This window comes from Stomoxys calcitrans, chromosome 2, assembly GCF_963082655.1.
Source record: "Stomoxys calcitrans chromosome 2, idStoCalc2.1, whole genome shotgun sequence".
NCBI classification, from domain to species: domain Eukaryota; kingdom Metazoa; phylum Arthropoda; class Insecta; order Diptera; family Muscidae; genus Stomoxys; species Stomoxys calcitrans.
The window spans coordinates 9,810,639-9,834,385 of NC_081553.1; the positions used below are offsets into that span (position 1 = coordinate 9,810,639).

Sequence of the window (23,747 nt, forward strand, 5' to 3'; positions counted from 1 at the left end):
TTCCATTTACAGAAAGCGCAAAATACCTGGATGTTTTGCTGGACAGGAAACTGAACTTCAAATCGAACATTTTGGAAAGGGCAAGAAAGGCCACTCTTTCCCAATACACCTGCAAGAGAGCCATTGGTAAAAGTTGGGGATTTAGTCCACGCTTTATGCATTGGGTATATACTGCAGTTGTCAGACCTATTATGCTATATGGTGTTGTGGTCTGGTGGATGACGCCTCAAAAATCCACCTACTGCTTAGTACATAACCGGATCGAAAGGATGGCTTGTTTGTGCATCACAGCCGCACTGTGGGCGACACCATCTGATGTATTGAATTTAATGCTGCATCTTATGCTTCTGGACATTGTGGCTACCCAAATTGCAGCGACCACTGCCGTGAGGTTAAGGGAGCTTTCTCATTGGTCATGTGGCGGCTACGGACACTTTTTATCCTTGATACAATATCCGATGTTCCAGGTAGTGTTGATTACACCCTACCTGAGCCGCTTTGTGATAAAAATTACGATTGGAACTACGACGTCCCTGGTAACAGAAGTTACATAGACTTCTATAGGGATGGTTTCAAACTAAACGACCAGGTGGGCTTTGGGGTGTACTCTAAAGTTCTAGAACTGGTCATATCGAAGAGGTTACCCGACTACTGCAGTGTGCATCAAGCAGAGATTCTTGCAATTAAGGAAGTGGTGGATTGGCTAAGATCTAACGCCATTACGACGATTGGCATAAATATCTTCTCAGACAGCCATTAAACCCCTGGGGAACGTATTTCTGAACACAACAACTGTCGCAGATCTCTCAACGAGATGACTGAACAGTTCAAAATTCACCTGATCTGCCCTACATACTCCAGGGACACTGGAATCTGTGGGTATGCCTCTAGCGACATGTAAGCTAAGTTTTCAGGACCAGGCCCGAAGGCCAAGGAATGATAGATGGTCACAAGGAGGGGGCTGTGAGGATTCCAAAACTATGTGGTCTCAACTAGACTTTAAGAGGTCCACTGCTTTGCTGTCATTGGCAGACGTCTCAATCATTGTATCCGTCTTGACAGGTCACTGTCTAATGGAAAACATGCTGACAGACTGAAGGTTGCCAGCAACGACTTTTACAGAAGCTATGAGTACGTCGAAGAAGAAGAGACTATAGAATACCTTCCGTGTGTGTGTCCCGCACTAGCAGTTAGAAGGAGTTCCACTTTAAGTTCTCGATTCTTTGAGAACCTGTTACTGGGCTTTTTAAAGCGATCTGGTTTGTTCAACGGTAGGAACTAGAAGGCATCTTCCTTCTTCCGTTCCTGTGGTATCACAATGGACGAAAACGTCTAAGTGAGTCTGATGGCAGACTGCCACTTAAACCTAACCTTAAGCTAACCTATTGTCGTCTTTTTATCGCCGAATCTAATTCCTGGTGCTACTAAGAGCCCAACATAAAAATGACACAAGAACTAAATGAAAACTTATAACATATTCGGAAGTGCGAAATTTTTTCTTCGTTTATATTTGTTTATCGGATTAATATCTGCATTGCTCAACGGCAAACTAAAATGGACTAAAGGCCGAAACAAAATAGATGTGGTGAGTTTAATTTCGAGCTTTGCTTTGACGACGGAAAAGTTAAAATACTTTTTTTCACATGCGGCAATACAGAATGTCGTCTGTTTTCAAACGTCAAAGTCAAAAAATTATTAAGTTCGGCGGATTGTTTTTTTGGGATTGGAAACGGGCTAAATCGGTCCATGTTTTGATATAGCTGCCATATAAACCGATCTTGAGTTATGACTTCTTGAGCCTCTAGAGGGCACAATTCTCGTCCGATTTGGCTGAAATTTTTTTTTGCACGTAGTGTTTTGGTATCATTTCCAACAAGAGTGCAAAGTATAATTCAAATCGGTTCATAATCTGGCACAGCTGTCATATAAACCGATCTTGGATCTTTACTTCTTGAGGCAATAGAGCACGCAATTCTCATCCGATTTGGCTGAAATATTGAATGAGGTGTTTTGTTATGACTTCCAATAAATGTGCCACGTATGGCGCAAATCGAAACATAACCTGATATAGCTGCCATATAAACCGATCTGGGATCTCGACTTCTTGAGCCTTTGGAGGGCGCAATTATCATCCGATTTGGTAGAAATTTTGTACAACGGCTTCTCTCATGACCTTCAACATACGTGTCTTGTATGGTCTGAATCGATCAATAGCTTGATACAGCTCCCATACAAATTTCAATTCATTTATGGTCCGAATCGGACTATAACTTGATATAGCTCCAATAGCATAACAGGTCTTATGCATTATTCCTTGTGTGCCTAAAAACAGATACCACGCAAAGAACTCGACAAATGCGATCCATTGTGGAGGGTATATAAGATTCGGCCCGGCCGAATTTAGCACGCTCTTACTTGTTCTAAAACATTTCGGATACGAATGCATAATCAATCAATAAGTGTGCTTTTTGCAGTATGAAAAATAAATTCTGCAAGATTTTCACACGACTTGAGTGGCATTTTTCCTAAAACAATGTGTAAATTTCTTATGTTTTTAAATTAAAATAAGAAGAACTTCAGCAGGGTATTCAGTTCAGCATTTTACGCGGAATATTGTCAAACTCCATTAAAAAAAAGACCGGCGAAAGAAAAATAGGCGAAAAAGTGGTACTCTGGTTATAGGAAGAAAATATCAAACTAATTTATATTGGCAACGCTTGAAACCATTGCCGAAATCATCTTTGTTAGTTTTACTGGTTTCAATGGTTCGTTTAATATTTTTCTAGTTTTATTTAAATATAAAACAATAAGTGCAAATAAAAATAAGGTCTTTTAGTATGGAAACCAAAACAAAAGATTAAATTTCGCTTGTGAAACAATTAAAAATTTCAGCGACTGTTCCGGAAGCAAAACAGAATCCCAACCCCTACCAGAAAAACGGTTTATTATTCCATGGCATAATTACCAGTTAGTGTACCGTACACAACTGAGTACAATTTTTTCTCGCGAAGTGCACTATCTGTCAACGAGTATTGGCTGTGTGTCTGTATTATAGTTAAGAACCATACACACACAAACAACAAGAAATGGCGCGAACTACAAAATCAGAGTTGCACTAGTGTATAGTATGTTGTTGGGCAACTGCCACTACCTGTAAATTAATGTATCTTGTATTATTCTATGGATTATCGATTTTTTTTGGGATAGTGTTACCAAAGTAGCAAAAGCATAGTTTTTATCGAAAATTTTAACCACACAATTTTCGTTATAAGTAATAGAATAGCAGTACAGATGTATGTAAAGGAAACAAACTTTTTGTTAGTTCATTATTTCCACATTTAAAAACCCAAAAACATTATTATAAATATTTTTTTAATATCAATAGTGTGTATTAAAAATATCCTCTTATGAATTCCATTGAGCAACAAATATTTTGTGACATATGACATCGAGGTGTTTATGTTTTCAAATGTAAATTGATTAATAACAAAAGCTGATTAAATATGCATGTGTATTTGTGTGTAGGTTTTTGTGTGAGAAGGGGGCATTACTGTTGGTTTTGGTTTGGATTTTTGAAAAAAGTTGGTATGTCTGGAGTGTTTTTGATTTTTTTTTAAATGGCATAATAAATTATTTTTACAGAAAAATAATAATAATCATCATCATCATCATTATTATCATGTAATAAAGTGTAATTAAATAATAATAGCACTTTGGCACACATGTACTTTGTATTTTTATTTGTTTACATAGAGATAACAACACAACCCAATGGAAAACGAAAAATCAAAGCAAAAAGATAAAAAAAAATAAAACAGTTAAAGAAGAATAAAATAAAAATGAAAACAAAAGCAAGAAAAAAAAATCAATAACAAGTTAATAATGCGCAAAAATTGAGAGTAAAACAAAAGCAAAAAATGAAGAAATCAGAATATCTAGAAGCATATTCAAGGAGCGCAGTACTATGTAGATATAATCAAGGGGAGAGTAGGAAAGACAGTGATAGAGTTTATAGATGCGATCAAGATGCAAACAAAAATTTGTCTGTAGTATAACTAAAATGAAACTCTAAATAAAAAAGTAAATGTAGAAATAAGTATGGATATATGATAAAAATATTTTTAAGATATTTTAGTCTGCTACCCCATAAAAACATTCATTCATGGATGATTTCGATTACTTTGCTTATCGATTTAATGCAACATCATCAATCGACAATTTAGTACATTATTATCATTACTTTTATTTATTTTTTGTTTGTTTTCATTCTTTGCTATGCATCATCACATCAAATGAAAATACACACTTATAACAACATCAATCACATTTATGGGCAATTTTGCAAAATTTACAAAAAGAGGGTATTGTGCAGAAAAAAGTAGAAAAAAATCACAATTTATGGTATGCGGTAAAGAAATTTTGGAGTATTCACTTTTATCGTTTTTTTGAAAATCGGTATTAACCTTTCAGGAAATGGTTGATTTATTTTTTGTTTTGTTAATAATATTTTTAAGCTGCAATAAAAACCAAAACAATTTTTTTTTTATTTTCCCAAAGTTTCAAAAATGTGTGCTATTTTAAAAGTTGCCATCGTAGGATGGGGGCAACGAATCGAGTCATTTCGTCTGCAACACCTCGAAATATCAATCTGCGACCCTACTGGGTTCTAATCCTGGCGAGACCATCAGTAAAAACTTTCAGCGGTGGTTTTCCCCTCCTAATGCTGGCAACATTTGTGAGGTACTATGCCATGTAAAACTTCTCTCTAAGAGGTGTCGCACTGCGGCACGCCGTTCGGACTCGTCTATAAAAAAGAGGCCCCTTATCGTTGAACTTAAATTTGAATCGGACTGCACTCATTGCTATGTGGGAAGTTTGTCACTGTTCCTTAGTGGAATCTTCATGGGCAAAATTAGCATACCCTATAAAGTTCTTTATCGTCTTGATATTCCAAGTCGATCTAGCCATGTCCTGTAGTCGCGTATGCTGATGACGTGGCAATTGCGGTTAGGGGAAAGTTTCCCAGCACTCTAAAAAATATACTTCAGGAAGCTCTACATGCAACAGCATAGTGGGCTACCGAAAGTGGTCTAGGTATAAATCCGTGCAAGACAGAAGTAGTTCATTTCAGCAGTAGATACAAGTTGCCTACAGTGGAATCTGTCTTCTTGGGTGGAGAGAATGTTCCATTTACAGAAAGCGCAAAATACCTGGGAGTTTTGCTGGACAGGAAATTGAACTTCAAATCCAATATTTTGATCCTTGCAATTAAGGAAGTGGTAGAATGGCTAAGATATAATGTCAGGCGATTAAATCCCTGGAGAACGTATTTCTGATCACAAAAAATGCCCTCGACTCCCGCAGATCTCTCAACGAGTTGGCTGAATAATTCAAAATCCACCTGTTCTGGGTGCCGGGCCACAGAGATATCCCAGGGAATTGTAAAGCGGATGAGCTTGCGAGTCTAGGAACTAACCTACTCATTTCAGGGATACTGGAATCCGAGGGCATGCCTCTAGCGACATGTAAGCTAAGTTTTCCGGACCAGGCCCGAAGGACAACGAATGATAGATGGTCACAAAGAGGGGGCTATGAGCATTCCAAAACTATGTGGCCTAATCTAGACTTGAAGAGGTCTACTGCATTACTGTCTTTGGCTAGAACAGACGTCTCAGTCATGGTGTCCGTCATGACAGGTCATTGTCTAATCGGAAAACATGCAGACAGACTGAAGGTTGCCAGCAATGACATTTGCAGAAGCTGTAGGAACATTGAGGAAGAAAAGACTATAGAAAACCTTACGTGTGTGTGTTCTGCACTAGCAGTTAGAGAGAGTTCCACTTTAGTTTTTCATTTCTTTGAAAACATCGAGGAAGAAGAAACTATAGAACACCTTCTGTGTGTTTGTCCCGCACTTTCAGTTAGGAGTTCCACTTTAGGAACAGACGTCTCAGTCATGGTGTCCGTCATGACAGGTCATTGTCTAATCGGAAAACATGCAGAAAGACTGAAGGTTGCCAGCAATGACATTTGCAGAAGCTGTAGGAACATTGAGGAAGAAAAGACTATAGAAAACCTTATGTGTGTTTGTGTTCTGCACTAGCAGTTAGAGAGAGTTCCACTTTAGTTTTTCATTTCTTTGAAAACATCGAGGAAGAAGAAACTATAGAACACCTTCTGTGTGTTTGTCCCGCACTTTCAGTTAGGAGTTCCACTTTAGGTTCTCATTTCTTTAAGAACCTGTTTGATTTAGCGGATGTGAACATTTCCAAGTTATTGGGCTTTTTAAAGCGATCTGGATGGTTCAACGGTAGGAACTAGAAGGCATCTTCCTTATTCTGTTCTGTGGTATCACTATGGATGAAAACGTCTAAAGTGAGTCTGGTGGCAGACTGCCACTTAAACCTAACCTAGCCTAAACTTGCCATGTCCTTCCGTCTGTCTGCCGATATCACAACTGAAGTCGAACGAATCGAATCGAATTTTGCAAAGGTACTTCTTATTGATTGGAGAGGAGATTGAAAATGGACCATATCGCTATAGATTTTGATACAACTCATTTAAACCCATCTATCTATTTAACTCCTTGAGTCCCTAGAGGGCGCTTTTATTATATGATTTGGCTATAATCTCCTCCAACATACATATGTGTCAATTATGGCGTGAATCGGTCCATTACCTGATGTAGCTCTCGTATAAATCGATCGCCCGATTGTAGTTATTAAGCCCCTAGAGGGCTCAATACTAATCCGATTAGGCTGAAATATGAGAGCATACAAGTATATGTCGTCCAATATCTCTCCTAAATATGATATTAATCGGTCCTTAACCTAATATAGTTCCTATACATATACAGCCTATCACTCTATTTGGCTTGCACAATATTATATAAACTTCTTTTCTGAGCACTAACATTGTTCCCAAAAAAACCGATATCTCGGCAACAAGACAACAAAGTAATTTATCAAAAAAAGTAATTTATCAGAAAAAAAAATTAGCTCGAATCGCGCAATCAGTAATAATTTGTCATCCATTAATAAATGCTGGAGACATTTGTAAGGTATTCAGCCTTCTCTCTATACAGTGGTGTCGCTCTTTATAAAATATTTATGAGCGATTTTGCATTTTACAAATAAAGAGAGAGATAAAAGTTTAATAGCCTGTTTTTCGACGTCAAACGTAGGCGTTCGTTCGGCCTGCCAACGAAAAAAAAAACTGATTTCGGTTTGTGCATCTCATTTTAAACGAAGAATTTGTTGAACGACAAGCCGAACAAAAACGTAAGCATTACAATGGAATGATCCCGGATGCACTTATAAGGTAAGATCATGGGAACAGCTGAGATCATGCGAACAGATGCGACTTTTTCTAAAAACAGCAACAAACCAGTGTTATAATGACACTTAAGGCAGTTTCATTGGGGGTAGATTTTTAGTGTTGCGTTAATGACGTTACCCCTTAATTGTACCATGACAATAATTGTTATATATATATATATATATATATATATATATATATATATATATATATATATATATATATATATATATATATATATATATATATATATATATATATATATATGTATATATATATACATATATATAAATATATATATATATAATAAAAGATATATTAATATATTATAAATATATTATAAAATATATATACACATATATTTTTTATATATATATATTTATATTTTATATATATATAAATATTTGGTAACTTGGGCATACAAATAATTTCCAAAAAAAATTTTGGATGATTTCGTATTCTTTGTATGTATATAGACCGATCTCCGGACTTAAAGTCTTGAGGCAATAAATTGGTAATTTTTCATCCGATTTCAATAAAATTTGGCACAGTGGATTCTAGTAGACCCCTACCCATTTCTGTGAAGTGTGATCAGATCGGACCATATTTGGATATAGCTGCCCTTAGACCGACCGCCGGATCTCCCGATATATGGTTTCGAGGCCATAAAAGATTCATTTATTACTCGAATTCGACGAAATTTGGCACAATGTGTTCTGGCAGATCCATACCCATTCCTGTCAAATGTGGTGCTGGTCGGACCATATTCAGATATAGCTGCCATATAGACCGATCTCCCGATATAGTGTAATGAGCCTATAAAAGGAGCATATTTCATCCGATTTCAATAAAATTTGGCACAGCGAGTTCTGCTACCCCTCTTAACTTTTTTGTTGAATATCGTCATGTTCAGACCATATTTGGATATAGCTGCCATATAGACCGATTTCCCGATATAGAGTATTGAGCAAATAAAAGGAGCGTGTCTCATCCGATTTGGATGAAAGTTGAAACGGTGCGTTTTGGTACCCCTTTAAACCTTTTTGTGGAATATCGATCGAATAACCGATCTCCCGATATAGAGTATTGAGCTTATAAAAGGAGCATTTTTCATCCGATTTTGATGAAATTTGAAACAGTGCGTTTTGGTACCCTTCTTAAACTTTTAGTTGAATATCAAAACGACAGATGACTATGTGGAACTTAAGCTGGTTACTCTGTTCTGCTTTCAAAATATTTGTGAAAACCATAACAAAATATCTTTATCTAATTACAGGAAAGTTTTTTGAACGTTACATATTTCAGAGCATAACAATTGAAAATTTTTGTTCTTTGTTGATCTGTTTTTTCTCTACTTCTTTTTGTAGTATATGCGTTCAAGATCAGTTATTGAAAATATTGAACACTGAATTTGTACGTAAAGAACTTGGATGGTAGATTTCTACTGCGAAACACATTTAAAACAGTTGCATCAGGGGCGGGAACTTGAAAATGCTAAGTTCCCATATGCTTGACTCAGTAAGTACAATATGAGATCTGTTTTAGTATAGTATTTCTTTTCTGTGGTAAACGATCAAGTAAGTAAAATATTAGCACGCAAGAATTTTTTAAGTGTTTTTTATACCCTCCACCATAGGATGGGGGTATACTAATTTCGTCATTCTGTATGTAACTCCCCGAAATATATTTCACTTAGATCCCATAAAGTATATATATTCTTGATCGTCATGGCATTTTAAGTCGATCTAGCCATGTCCGTCCGTCAGTCTGTCTGTCGAAAACACGCTAACTTTCAAAGGAGTAAAGTTAGCCGCTTTAAATTTTGCATTTTTGATCTAGAGAGTCATACCACATATACTTGCCGTGAAACTCTCAGATAAAAATTTAGGCTGTTTCAAGAACTTTTCTTATCAACTAACAGAGTATAATATACCGAGCAGTAGTGTAAAATTTAATAAGGCTGCAGTACAAAAACTTTTGACGGAAATAATAAGCAGGGCCTATATTGAATATATGCAACATACTGCGCGAAGTGAAAAACGCATCTTTAACTACCTTGACTTCCGGGCTGGCCCACTTTACTGCAATGATTATTACGGCCAAAAACAAATAACCTTAATATTGAAAACTAGAGAAGATCTTCTTTGGTTGAATTCTAATAAATACAGGACTACAGATAATGGACAAAGATGTTATCTGTGTAACCTTGGGAAAGCAGAAACATTGGAACATTTCATGATTTGTTGCCCAAATTTATGTATTTGACGACTAGGCGTTAGGTACTTCAACAAAATATTTTTGTCCCGAAATGAAATTAATTGAATTGAATTGAATTGAATTGAATTGAATTGAATTGAATTGAATTGAATTGAATTGAATTGAATTGAATTGAATTGAATTGAATTGAATTGAATTGAATTGAATTGAATTGAATTGAATTGAATTGAATTGAATTGAATTGAATTGAATTGAATTGAATTGAATTGAATTGAATTGAATTGAATTGAATTGAATTGAATTGAATTGAATTGAATTGAATTGAATTGAATTGAATTGAATTGAATTGAATTGAATTGAATTGAATTGAATTGAATTGAATTGAATTGAATTGAATTGAATTGAATTGAATTGAATTGAATTGAATTGAATTGAATTGAATTGAATTGAATTGAATTGAATTGAATTGAATTGAATTGAATTGAATTGAATTGAATTGAATTGAATTGAATTGAATTGAATTGAATTGAATTGAATTGAATTGAATTGAATTGAATTGAATTGAATTGAATTGAATTGAATTGAATTGAATTGAATTGAATTGAATTGAATTGAATTGAATTGAATTGAATTGAATTGAATTGAATTGAATTGAATTGAATTGAATTGAATTGAATTGAATTGAATTGAATTGAATTGAATTGAATTGAATTGAATTGAATTGAATTGAATTGAATTGAATTGAATTGAATTGAATTGAATTGAATTGAATTGAATTGAATTGAATTGAATTGAATTGAATTGAATTGAATAATTCGTTGAGTTTGTTGAAGTCTTTTAAAAATTGGGAACTTATTGAATGAGAACATATTGTACACAAATGAAAGGAATTAAAAATAATATATGAATAATAATATCTTTGATAGTAGAGTACACTTTTTGCCCTCAAATTGAGATAGACACAGGAAGGACCTGCGGATCTTTAAAAATGCGCTATCCCAAGTGGAAGCTTTGAAATATGATATTGTAAGTAGATAGGTTAGGTTTGCTTATGTTAGGTTGAAAAGAGGGTGCAGATACTAATCAGCCCCATGCCATTATGGACATACACCTAAGCGCACTTAATGGGCTTCCAGTCCACAATACATTTTGTGAACTACGTTATTTTTTGGTCAGAACAATCGCTGAAATAGATTTACAATTAATTAAATAAAGACCAAATCTCAGTTTACATCGTTACCTGATTTGCATAAAATTTGTAAAAATTTTATTTAAATATGCCTCCTTAGAGTTCCATCGCAATAAAGTAGCACACAGTTTCAGCTAATATTTCAGCTCTCACAGCAGATGTATTGTTGAAATAGCGATGGGTCCGCAGACAGTGTTTGTTGTTATCGGCTGACATTTTTCTATGAGTGTACTATACTCATCAGGACGAAGGACGAAAAGAAATAGTGCTCCCTTTTACTTCTCTTCGGAATAGTGACATTAAGGCTGTACTAAAAGAGACATTTTATATGCCCATCTCTTCAGAATTGTGAATACTCCTAAAGTTTTTTAGCATTACCTTTATTGTGATTTTTTTTACTAAAATCCATTGTTTTTCGAAAAACGCTTAATGATTATCATCATGCAAGTAAGATTTACATGTTTTATTTGTGTGTAGATAGGTGATTACAACTGTAGGTTTTCGTATTTTCTTGGCAAAAACAAAAAAAATATATATATTTACAACTACAATGGTCAAACAAACTTCGATGCATCCTTCATGCATATTCTTCTGGCGTACAAGTTGGGCGCGAACTTTTGGAGCGCGCGTGATAAGTTTATCGTGCAAAAGAACAAAGAACCAACGCTCAACAAACTAAAGATTTGAACAAACTTAATATCAAAGCCTACTACTAAATGGTGAAATGTATACGACGATATGAACATTTTCGTATATTCCTTTTCTTTAATGGATGATTTAAGGAAGAGTGTTTTTGAGAGATTAGATTAAGAGATGGTGAATGAATGGTGGTAGTCGTTGTAGTAGTGGCGGTGGTGATGGTGATGTTAGCACTAGTTGTGGGCTGATAGTGATTTCACTAAATGGTTCTAAATGATTTCTTTCGTTTTTCTTGTTCAAAACTGTAATGGGTGAACTTTGTTTTATCATACACGAGTATTCGGTGTTTTCTTTTTGTTTTTTGCATTTAATGAGAACTTACTTGAGCTAAAAATTGATATATGATATGTTTATATATAATCTGCTTTTTTTGGCAGATATCTTTGAAACATGAGCTATGAACAAAACTACTAGAAACAAACTATTTGTTTTAAATTTTTGTTGTTGTTGCAAAGTATAATGCTGTCTGATAAGTACGATATGTAGTTACAATATTGGAAAAAAAGAGGATTGATGTAAAGCAGATTGTAACATTATTTTGCAAATTACAAAAATTGTACAATATGCCTGGCCACGCATTTCTTTTCATTTATTAAGTTAATCTAATTAAATTGATATTTTTCTTTAACCATTGGAAAATTGTAGTAACACAAATATCTTATCAAAAGGTGATGAAGAAAAAGAGATTACATTAGTAATACTGCATTATCTAGAAGATGTATGAATGTATGTAAGTTAAGTATAAGATTCAAACAAGGACAAAACTCAATATGAAAGAAATCCTATGTAAGAGGTCCTGCTTTCAACTCTTAAAGGTATTATTTGTTCTATTAGCAAAATTACTATGTTTTAGGTTTAACGCAGTACGAATTCTAGGTTTTTAACTTAAACTTTAGGTGCTGTATAGTTGTAACACTTGGTGCTTGCTCCTTAATTAGTTACAATACCTACTAGAATCTGTCAACTGAAAATCTTTATATTTAAACTCAAACTCAATTAAATGTTATCAGTGTCAGTAGGAGGTGGAGTTGTTGTTACTTCATATCCTATAGCAGGCTTTGTTTTCATGGGGACCTAGCTGTTGGTGTTTTTTCGGTTTTTATTTTGTCAGAGGAAACTGTACCGCGTTTACACATTTCAATGATTGGAGTTGGATGTATATTCGTTGGGTTGATTTTTTCCACCTTCACGCTTTTCTTTTGTTTTGCATTTGTTTATGGTTCATCGTTCATCAAGGACAGTTTTAATTTGTAGTAGTTTGCTTATGTTTTTCTTGTAACTCAACTCAAAAGTATACAAATTAATTTCATAAGTAATACACTTTTAGAACAAAGAGTTCAAGAATTCAAACAAATCAATAGAACAACTGAAAACCTTTTTACTAAATAAGAAGAACATTATAAATGAAGAAGTACTAAACAATTAAAAAAAAACGAATTAATAATTTTTTGTTTGTTTTTTTTCACATGTTTACACAAACTATTTGTAAGGTTTAATAATCTTTATATATATTTTTTTTATGAAAGTATTACCATATACCAATACCAATATCTACAACACAGTCACAAGTTAATTTAAGAATTGCTGTATAATATAGAATAATAGAGAAGAAATTTATAGTTAAGATAGTTTTCATGTAGTGTTTGTGTGTGTGTTTTCTTTTTTTTAAGTTTAAGTTTATAGACATTTAGTTCAACAATTAGAAGGTAGAAAAATTAGTTGAAATGAAGTAGGGAGAAAAACAAGGGGAAACATAAGAAAATGAAAAAAAAAAACAGTTCAACACGAATTTGAAAGGTAAAAACAAGCATTTAATTTACTTATGCTGAGGGCAACCTCAGGATTGCAGAACAGTACTTAATTAACCCATTTTCGACAAGTGTAGCGTCTTCGCATTAGTGACTTGGCGAACATTTATATGTATGTTTCTAACTTATATTTAAAAAACCATTTTTACGTATTGTTCTGAATCTATATACATACGTATTGTTGTGAATGATATACAAAAAATAAATTTCGCAAAAAGTTGCCTTTGGTATTTTTATTATAATTTTTCGTAAAATTAGCCAAGAGAAATTATTTTTTTTTTGGAAAAAAATTTCCCATTTGTACAACTTTTATATTTTGATGAACAAAGAGAAGTATGCAACAATATTAATTTTAGTACATTCCAATGTCTACCAGAAGATATCTTTTCAATTTTTTTTTTTTGATATTAAATATAGTGTCTGTACTATCTTTTTTCCAACCCCGATTTCTCAAGATACAAAACACCGAACCGAAAGTTTCTTACATGTGAAGTTTCAAAGCAATTACACCACAAGAAGGGGTAGTTATCTAAAATGGGTTAAACTTTTTGAATAAGCTTTTTTGTCCTGTTTTATTCCTATCTTGTAGCCATTTTTGCCGAAAATTATTTTAAAAAAAAGTTATACATAAAGATTACGAAACATAGCAAATTGGATTATATTATTAAGGTAATTTTTAGATCTAATTTCGCTTTCGCTTTTGTGAGTTCATAGTTCAAAAATTTTTAAGTCAGAATTTTAAACAATTTTAGGAGGCAAGAACATTGTAACACTCAAAGACAGCATTGGTTCCATTGATCATTAAATTAATTAAAAGTCCTATAATTTTCGACTTATTGGAGGATAATTACTTGTTTGCCTCAACTGTAAAGTTAATGTTTTGCCTGTAAAGTTGTATTGCATTTATGGCAACGTTGTAGCACTTCATTATTGCTTTTTTTTTTCTTTTGCTAAAACAAAAATGTGACAATGTTCAAAAATATACGCCATAGTAGTTTAATAAATAAATAGTCAAAAAATTTGGTAATATAAGTAATTTAAGTTGAGTTGATGTTTTTTCTTCTTTGGCAAGGATATGTTAAAATAACCATTAATGTATATCAATTATCGAGCCTTGATTAATTAAGTTTAACAATTGAAACAAAATATTAATGTGAGTCTTGAGTTTTCTTAAAAATTATTTGTTATCTGACAAAGTGGTAAAGTGGATCCAATCTTTATTTTCAATTAAATTTTCTTTACTCGAAAGTATTCAGTCAGTTCGTCTGCTATGTTTATGGACTCTAAAATAAACCATTAAGGATTTGATTTGTTCTCCATCAGTTTGAACTTGCTTCAGAATAAAAGGGAGTTTTCAGTGCCTCTAACTTCAAGTCCAATAATTTAGTTTCAATATAATTGCCATAAGTATGGAACCAGTTGAGAAAATTTGACAGTTCATTGGGGACAATGGGGTCTTTTGTATAATCGCCATTTGTCCAGAAGTCATTATTTTATTGAAATTACCAAGCTGTTCACTATTTCCGGTTTATGATCATGTATTTTTGATGTCGGCCCTGCTTATGCCAACCAAAGAATTACAAACAGACCCCCCTAACCGCAAACGTTTTTAGGGCCATCGCATAAGGTGATATCCCGCGATATGAGTTTGTCATATGATATGTAAAATTTAGCAAGTCTTGAAAGTTGTACACATCGTCTGACTCCAATGAAACATTTAATATGAAACCCGAAATGTGGAATAAATATATATTCTGTTTTATTTTATTAAAAGTTGCGGAGGTCATTAATTCGATTCCCAACAGAGGCCTTGGTCTATCACTTCTGTGGCATCACAATAGACCTAAAATTGTCTAAAAGTGCTATGTATTGACATATTTATTTTCAAAGCTAGAATCGCTGAAAGTTGAAAACTTCGTGTGATACATACGAAAAATTTAATATGAAAAATGGATTTAAAAATAAATATGCAAATCTTTCGATTTAACCGAGCTCTCATTTCATCATACATACATGTAGACACATGTCTGTAAAAAAGCTCTACATTCGAGAATAAAAACCGATTATAGCGCTCTCTATTTATATTTGACGTTCATAAGGAATGTCGTATGAGTACAGAAAGTGACAGCACATATGTAACGCACATATCGTGTAATAGCACCTTAAATGAGTCTGTAAAAGACTGCAACTCTTACTTAACCAAACCTAACCTTTCCTACATGTAGACACATGTGGATAAAAGAACTACAATACATATGACAAATACATGCTGATTATATCGCGCTCTATTCGTGTCTTACTTACATATGGAATGTTATATATAACTTTGTCTTCATATATATACATAAAGTTACAGCTCATATGACAAATATAAATCATCTAAATGAACATTACCGAATCTGAACCTAGGTTGGCTAGACCTTTCTAAAATATATCCAGTTTACGCACTAGTATCGTAGTAGAAGGCCGGTAACACCAGCATGCTAGATGACCGATTGAATGATAACATCAAAAGGCGACGCACAGTAGTAAAGCTGTGATAAAACAAGACATTTGATTGTCTATGGATAGAAAGTCACTCGAGACTAAAACGTACCAAAGCGAAATATTTTCCCACTTGTTTCATCAACAGGATGAGCAGACCAAAGATATATTTCCAGCGCCCCTTGGAAGATAATAGTACAGCTTTCCTTATGAAGGCTTAAAAATTGTGCCAGCAGGTTTTATATAGAAAAAAAGAGAAATCTTTGGTCTCACTGTCGAAAAAATCGCGACTACATAAGAAACGGCCAAAAGTACCAGAAGTCTCCATAAAACTAACCATGCTACAACAAGCAGTTTCATAGTAGTACTGATACTAAATATAGTATAATGCATGCATTATAATGAAGAGATATCATATTATGATCTGGATTTAACTAAATCCGGAAACAAATCCCGTCCGCCTTCACTGCCTTTTTGGGGATTCAAGTGACATACACAAGAGTTCATGCGTATACTTGTATGTGCATATAACAGTTGCATATTTTGGTACTTTTATCGATTATTTAGCAGTGAAATCGGTTTTATTTGGGATTTAAAAATAAATCCTGCAAATATGGGATTTATTTTTGCGGAAAACCTTTTTAGCAGTATGGGTTCCGCAGAAATCGCTCTACGGGAGACCTTATGTCCACCAGTTTGGTGAGAATAAGGTCGTGGCTCTGGATATCTCCAAGGCATTTGATAGGGTCTGGCTCGGTGCACTTTTATCAAAGCTTATCGCTTTTGGAGTCGGTAATAACTTCGTTCGATTTATATCGAGCACAGATCGCACTATACGAGTTGTTGTAGATGGGTTCTCAGACTTCGAATCCAGTCTACTCATTTGCCGGTGACAGTAGTCTGTGTCATTCATATTCATTCGACCATAGGCCCAGTCCTCAAGAAATTGTGGACAGGAGGCGCATTATGGATGAGACGCTCTCCCAGTGTTTGTTGGCTATTTCCGAGTGGTAGAATGAACAGAGTAGACTTTAACGCACAGAAGACGCAGTGCTGTTTCTTGTCTCACAAGCGATTCACTGACCCACTTCAATCGTAGATATCTTTCGACGATATAGATATTGAGCAATCAGATGCTCTTGACATTCTGGACATGAAGATACAATGTGATGTCCGTTGGTCAAAACACGTATTCGAAGTGTCGAAAGAAGCATTCAATTGTTTGGGCTTTCTCAAGCGTTGCAAGAAATATTTCACCTCTTCTGATCTTCTCAATATCTATACTACCTACATGAGGCCGAGGATGGAATATAACTCTCATTTATGGGCAGGAGCTCAAAAATCATCCTTGGAGCTACTTGACCGTGTTTAACGGAGAGCGTTGGTGTTGATTGGGGACAGCAGGGTATCCAACTCTATTGCTTCTCTTGAACATCATCGGAATGTGGGTAGCGTTGTATTGCTCTACCGTTATTTTCATGGCGTGTGTTCAAGGGCTAGTTGGCTAGTCGACCGAACTACGCATTACCGAGAGAATTTATTTTGCGCCCGATCCATTCGAATGTGGAATCGACTTCCGGCTAATGTCTTTCCCACCGACATTGACCTTCAGAAATTTAAGACGAATATCAGTAAACACTACTCCCTCTCTTCCCCCTCCAACCGTAGCATTGCGTTGGCAATCAGGACCAAACCAACGCAACGCACTGCATATATAGGGGACATCCCCTGGTTACGCGAAAAAAAAAATTCGAAAATACCATGAATCCGGATTTAGTGGTCAATGTAAAAGTATTGTAAGTGGGCGAGTTGTGTTAAAAACTCTGTTATTGTGGAGATATTTACAACAGCAATAACGAAGAAAAGGGTAGACTGGTCGCACGATGGGTTGTTGTTTTTATTCAATTAAAAAATAGTTGGTTTAAATAAGCGTGGTGTCTCGTGGTGTCTCAAAATCTTAACTTCACTCACTTAATGCCAGGTGTCTAACAAAATTGCATCTCTTTTAGTATTTTTTCTTTAATATTCATCTACGGAGTAGCTGTAATATTGATCCACGAAGAATTTGCTTTGCAAGTAATCAGCCAAAGGACATGAAATGAAAATATTATTTGACAATGTCTTGCTACATAACATATATTCTGACTTCTCAGCTTATGCTAACAGTTACAAATTTTTAAAAGATATAATTTTCGGCAATAAGAGCTACATATTTAAATTTATTAAATTTTTTGGCAAATGAAGAAGAACAATTTTGGAAGGGATTTATAGTTTCAATTGTTTTTTTGGAAAGGAAAATTAAAACATGAATGTCTAATTAAGAAAGAGGTAGATTAATACATTACGACTGTATTACTTAATTCAAGAACACAATAAACACCAAACGTCAATTAATTATTTTCAATAATGTTGTATTTCTTTTTTGATGTTTTTTTTTTGTTAATATCATGGAATGTTATATATAAGTTACTGCACAATGATTATAGATATTTATATACGAATAAAGTTATATATACTTATGGGATTTATATGTTTTTGTTAATGCCAATCGGTTCAAATAAAGAGAATATAACAAAATATTTGTGGTAATGAATTTGGGGATATTGTCAAAATTTTCGGTTGTTGTTCGATTCGTTGCCAATATTCTGTAATCAATTGTTACTCAAACAAATACAATATAACACAAAGCGTGCAACATGAGACATTAGATTTGTTTGTAAGATTGAATGGAAAAACATAATATCATCGACTATTGGGATATGGAACTATGTACGTTTAATCGAATCCATAGTTAGACAATAAAAGAAAGTCATTGACAAGATGAGAGTTTTAGAAAACAACAAAAATTACCAGAAAAGGGGGAGAGTTCGAAAAGGAGTTGAAGAAAAAGATGACAGCGAGAGAGAGAGAGAGAGAGGGTGGGTCGAAATAAGGGGGGTGTACATTGAAAAAGCAATACACAGATTTTGCTAATTCTCTTTCTTTGGCACGCGGCCGCCGGAAATGAAAGGAAATATGTGCCCATTGCAGCCAAAGTTCGTCGGCAATACATTTCCTTCCATCTGCCATGCCAAGTGTTAGTGAAACAAGGAAACGGAAAGAGGGGAAACTAAACACAAAAACGAAGTAATGTTTGTTGTTGTATGTTTGCTAATTATAAGGTTTGTTTTAGTTGGGTTCTCCATGCGTGTCAGTTATCACAAAAATATAACAAATGTTCCTCGGAGCCTTGGTGAGATGTGGTTGTTTAGTTGGTTGGTTGGTTGGTTCAATGATGTTCAGGTTTCGGTGTTAGACTATTTTGGCCATGTAAGTATGTGGTATTATGTCTTTATGTAGCATGTTTTAGTGGTTTGTTTTCTTCTTTTTTCTGTTTTGTATTAATCAAACAAAAATCAAAATAAAATTTCATTTCTTGTAAATTTGATGATTTTAAATGTTTTTCCAAAACTATACTCTCCAATTGAAGGAAATCTCTTCTCCTTCTTAATTTTGTAGTTGATGCTTAGTGTTGAGTATGAGACGAAAAATTAAAATTTAAATTTTTTTGGAAACGAAAAAATTTTAATTTCTTTCAAATTATTTGGTTTTTCAAACATTATATCTTAATCTTTAATCTCTTTTATAGCAAAATATATTGATTTACTTTAAATCTTTTAGAAATTTCATTTTGATTTGGTGTTTATTTTCTTTTGTTTTTTTTTAAAAAAATCATAAAAATTATATCTTACTTAAATCAAAAGAAACAAACTGAAAGGTTTTAGGGAAAACTGTTAGTTTTCTTAAACCATAAGCGTATGCTTTGCAGTTAAAAGCACTTTGTTTATTAAAATTTTTATGATTTTTGTTAAAAAACTATTTTTGTATTTTTGTTTTTTTATTTTGTTTGGTTTAATTTAATATTATAGAGATTCTCACCTTCGACCCTTTTCATTTTTTAATGTGCCCCCATATTTGGCTCTTGTTCCAATCAAGTCTATAATCTCTGGTATACAACTTGCAAAAATCGCCTGTTTTCAATTATACGGATTATCAATAAAATTTTAATAAAATTTTGTTTGTTTCAAGCCGAATATGTAATTTTATGTTTTTTTTTTTTTAATAGATTTGTTTGTTTTTTTTTTTTTTATTTCAAAGAAGTTTCTTCTTCCGCTATAATTTAGTAAACCATTTTGTTTCTTAGTAATACGGTCATAGGGGAGATTGTGGAGAAGCTGCTCTTCGAGTTGCCTATTTTTGGTGGGTGAGAGAAATAAACCTCTTAATTTGCTCCTTTTTCTTTTGTAGATAAAACCTAATTTTCTTGCTACAACCATGCCAATATTAGTTTTTAACGTTTGTGTAGTAGTGTATATGTGCAAATACCTTTTGTTCATTTTGCGCTGCGCGATTATGTAGTTTTATATATATATGGTAAATATATATGTTTAATACTTTTTCTTCATCTTTATTGTAAGGAAATAATAGACATTATCCAAATTAAAATTAAAAAAACAAAAAAACATAGTTAAACGGAAGAAAAATTTTAATTGCCATTAATGTATGAGCTTTCAGTTTTCTACAGGTAATGAAAGTGGAAAAAAAGTTTACCCGTAATAATTTATTTTGCATTTCAAATAATAACTAGACGATATTTGAATATCATTTATCGATTCAAATTACAACAATATTTTAAGAACAAAATTTAAACCTTTCTTTCAAAAGGATTACAATATAAACACCTCAATGTAAAACCATTCTTTCTGTATGTTTTTTGATTGTTAGTTGTTTCGGTAAACTTGGGTTGAGGCAGAATTTTTAACCCATTTGAGAAATCACAAGATGTTAATAAGTTTTATTCGACCTTTTTGTTAACAACTTTTGCTATAGTTGCCCTATTACAATGAAAGTAGAACTTTAGCAAGCATTTGTGATGCTTCACATCATAAATGTACAGCAAGAAAAGAGAATAAACATTAAGATTGATGTAAAGAACTGTGAAGAACTGCTTGAAATTTTCACAGATTATCCCGTGGTGAAAATAGGGTACAACATTTTTTGATATCTGAAAGGGGTATTTCAGAAAAGCCAGATCTCGGAGATGGGTGGTGCGATTTAAGCGGAATTTTGTGCGCTCTCTTATAGAAATCTACAAACAAAAATTTGGTATCCCGATTACGGATGGGGTACCTAGAGAGGTACCTAGGTGCCCACCCCAAAACCTACCAAATATATATACACCAATCTCCGATTGTAAATGAAAAATAAAAAAAAAATCTTCACAAAAACAAAAGAAAGAAAGATACAGGGAAACTAAGTTGTATAAAAGTCATCACCCTAATAAGTATTCAAAAGGATTCTTTGCCTACTTTACGTTTCTACCCGGCAAGTTCGTTTAGGACTTTGTTCATTAGAGTGAAGGCACGGTCCTTGAAGCTATCACACCTGATATGGTTGAAAAGTCTTCTAATCAAAGTCGAAACGCGTCCCATAGTGGTTGGGCTTTGGCTTTCCTTTTCCATTTGCAATCTCCGATCATTGAGCTCGTCTCGAGAGAGAAACAAACAAAAATTGTAAAAATTAATGATCTTCGCCCTGACAGGCAAAAAACTTGAAATTTGAAAAAATTCGGCAGAGCCCGGCCGGGATTCGAACCTGGGCACACGGAGCAACAGCAAGAGCCGTTGTCTTAGCGTTCGAAGCCATCAACTTCAACAACTTCCAACAGATGAACGAAATCATGTGTAGTACGGAAGAAGTGTAATTGCCACGGAAAAAAAACCTGTCATTACACAAAAATACATGCATTGGGAAAAGTACAGCTAATAGACAGGGTTGTCGAGCGTGGTTAATGTGGTAATTTGTACATAGATGCGTTTTCGCAATTAATACGATTCAAATACAACATACCAACGCACGGCCCTTGAAGCCATCACACCTAATATGGTTGAAAAGTCTTCCAACCAAAGACGAAACGTGTCCCATAGTGGTTGGTGTGTGTGGCTATCTTTGGCTTTTATTTTCCATTTGCAATCTCCGATCATTGAGCTCGTCTCGAAATTGAAACAAACACAAATTGTGAAGATTTTATTTTATTTTTTTAAATTCCTTTTAGGACCTTGAGTGATGACTTTTTGATTTTTTCTCAAAAAATATTTCCAGTTGCATGAATAAATGAACTTTTGTCTACTAAATACTAAAATTACACCTAATTCATTAAATTAGGAAAAACGTCACGCACATACCAGTTTGAAATTAAATTTTTGTGAAACCTCGTGTGCGAGGTTTTTTTTACGAATCACCTAATATGTTAAATTTTACTTAATCATCATGAGGCAGGGCTATGAAGATGTAAAAGTTGTAAGTTCTTTATAAAATGCCGTGTTTGTAAAACGTTTGATTATTGTAACTCTGTAAGATTTTGATTATGTAAACTTTTTCAGATTTTGAGTCCAATTACTTATACACTTTGTTGCTTAATGTCTAATCTGATGATGCCAACCGAAGAAAGACAAAATATTTTTAAAATAAAAAACAATATTGACCTCGAGCTTAATAATTCATCGAAAAGTTAAGACACAAGCTGATGAAGAGAAACAATAGAGTTGGATACTCTACTCTCTCCAATCAACCTCATCACTCGCCTCTGTACCCGGTCCAATAACGCCAACAAGGATCTTGAAGCCACTGCCCATACATGCGAGTTATACTCCATCTTTGGTCTGATGTACGTAGTGTAGTTTATTGCGAAGATCGAAGGAAGTGCAATATTTCTTACACTGCCTGAGAAAGCTTAAGCACTTGCATGCTTCTCTCGGCACTTTCAATACATGTTTTGTCTTAAGTACATAACATTGTAACTTCAGGTCCAGAACATTAGAGCCTCTGACTGGACAATATCTATACAATCGATAGATATTGACGATTGTTATGTTTTCAGCGAATCCTTTGTGTGACAACAAACCGTACTGTTTTTTCCGTGCATGAAAATCTTTTCTATGCATTCGACCGCACTTAAAAATGACCATCAGAGTGCATGGTTCATAATCCGATCCATCAATCTCTCAAAGACTCGACATGCGATCGAATGCATTCGAATGATAGAGGTCGCTGTCATCTGCGAACGAGCAGAACGGATAAGAAGTCTAACGGAAAAGATCGCCAATTAAAATAAGATAAGAAAAAGGAAGGGAGATAGAACCAGTAGTGCCAGTCTTGGGTTTTTCTCCCCAAATTGGGGACTTATTTTTGAAAATGGGGACTAAATTTTTGACTTGGGGATTCGCAGCAAATTTTGGGAATTTTTCGGTGAGGAATTTTTATACCCACCACTCATTCCGTTTGCAACACATTGAAATATCCACTTCCGACCCTATAAAGTATAAATATTCTTGATCATCGTAAAAATCTAAGACGATCTAGCCATGTCCGTCCGTCTGTCTGTTGAAATCACGCTACAGTCTTTAAAAATAGAGATATTGAGCCGAAACTTTGCACAGATTCTTTTTTTTTGTCCATAAGCAGTTTAAGTTCGAATATGAGCTATATCATACTATATCTTGATATAGCCCCCATATAGACCGATCCGCCCATTTAGGGCCTTAGGCTCATAAAAGCCATATTTATTATCCGATTTTGCTGATATTTGGGACAGTGAGTTGTGTTAGGCATCTGACATTCTTCTTCAAGTTGGCCCAGATCGGTCCAGATTTGGATATAGCTGTCATATAGACTGATCTCTCGATTTAAAGTTTTGGGCCAATAAAAGGCACATTTATTGTCCGATGTCGCTGAAATTTCTGACAGTGAGTTAAGTTAAGCCCCTCGATATACTTCTGTAATATGGCTCAGATTGGTTCAGATTTGGATATAACTGCCATATAGACCGATCTTTCGATTTAAGGTCTTGCGCCCATAAAAGTCGCATTTATCGCGAGTATAATGGCTTTGTGCATTTGTTTGCAACGCTTAGAAGGCGAAGAGCTGGACCATTGATCGACTTAGAATCACCTACTGATTCGATTTAGCTATGTCCGTCTGTCCATGTATTCTTG

General features: G+C 34.1%; 1 protein-coding gene across 39 annotated transcripts in view; it reads right to left on the reverse strand.

Moving 5' to 3' along the window:
* LOC106083984 (calcium-activated potassium channel slowpoke) overlaps positions 1-23,747 on the reverse strand; it is a 223,715-nt gene that overhangs the window by 85,035 nt on the left and 114,933 nt on the right. For 6 of the 39 annotated variants that reach the window (XM_013247410.2, XM_059362223.1, XM_013247359.2 and 3 more), the window contains exon 8: positions 19,633-19,724. The exons of the other annotated variants lie outside the window; for them this stretch is intronic. In XM_013247410.2, the coding sequence (XP_013102864.1) occupies positions 19,633-19,724 (92 nt within the window). The remainder of the gene's footprint in view (positions 1-19,632; positions 19,725-23,747) is intronic. 39 annotated transcript variants of the gene reach the window in all.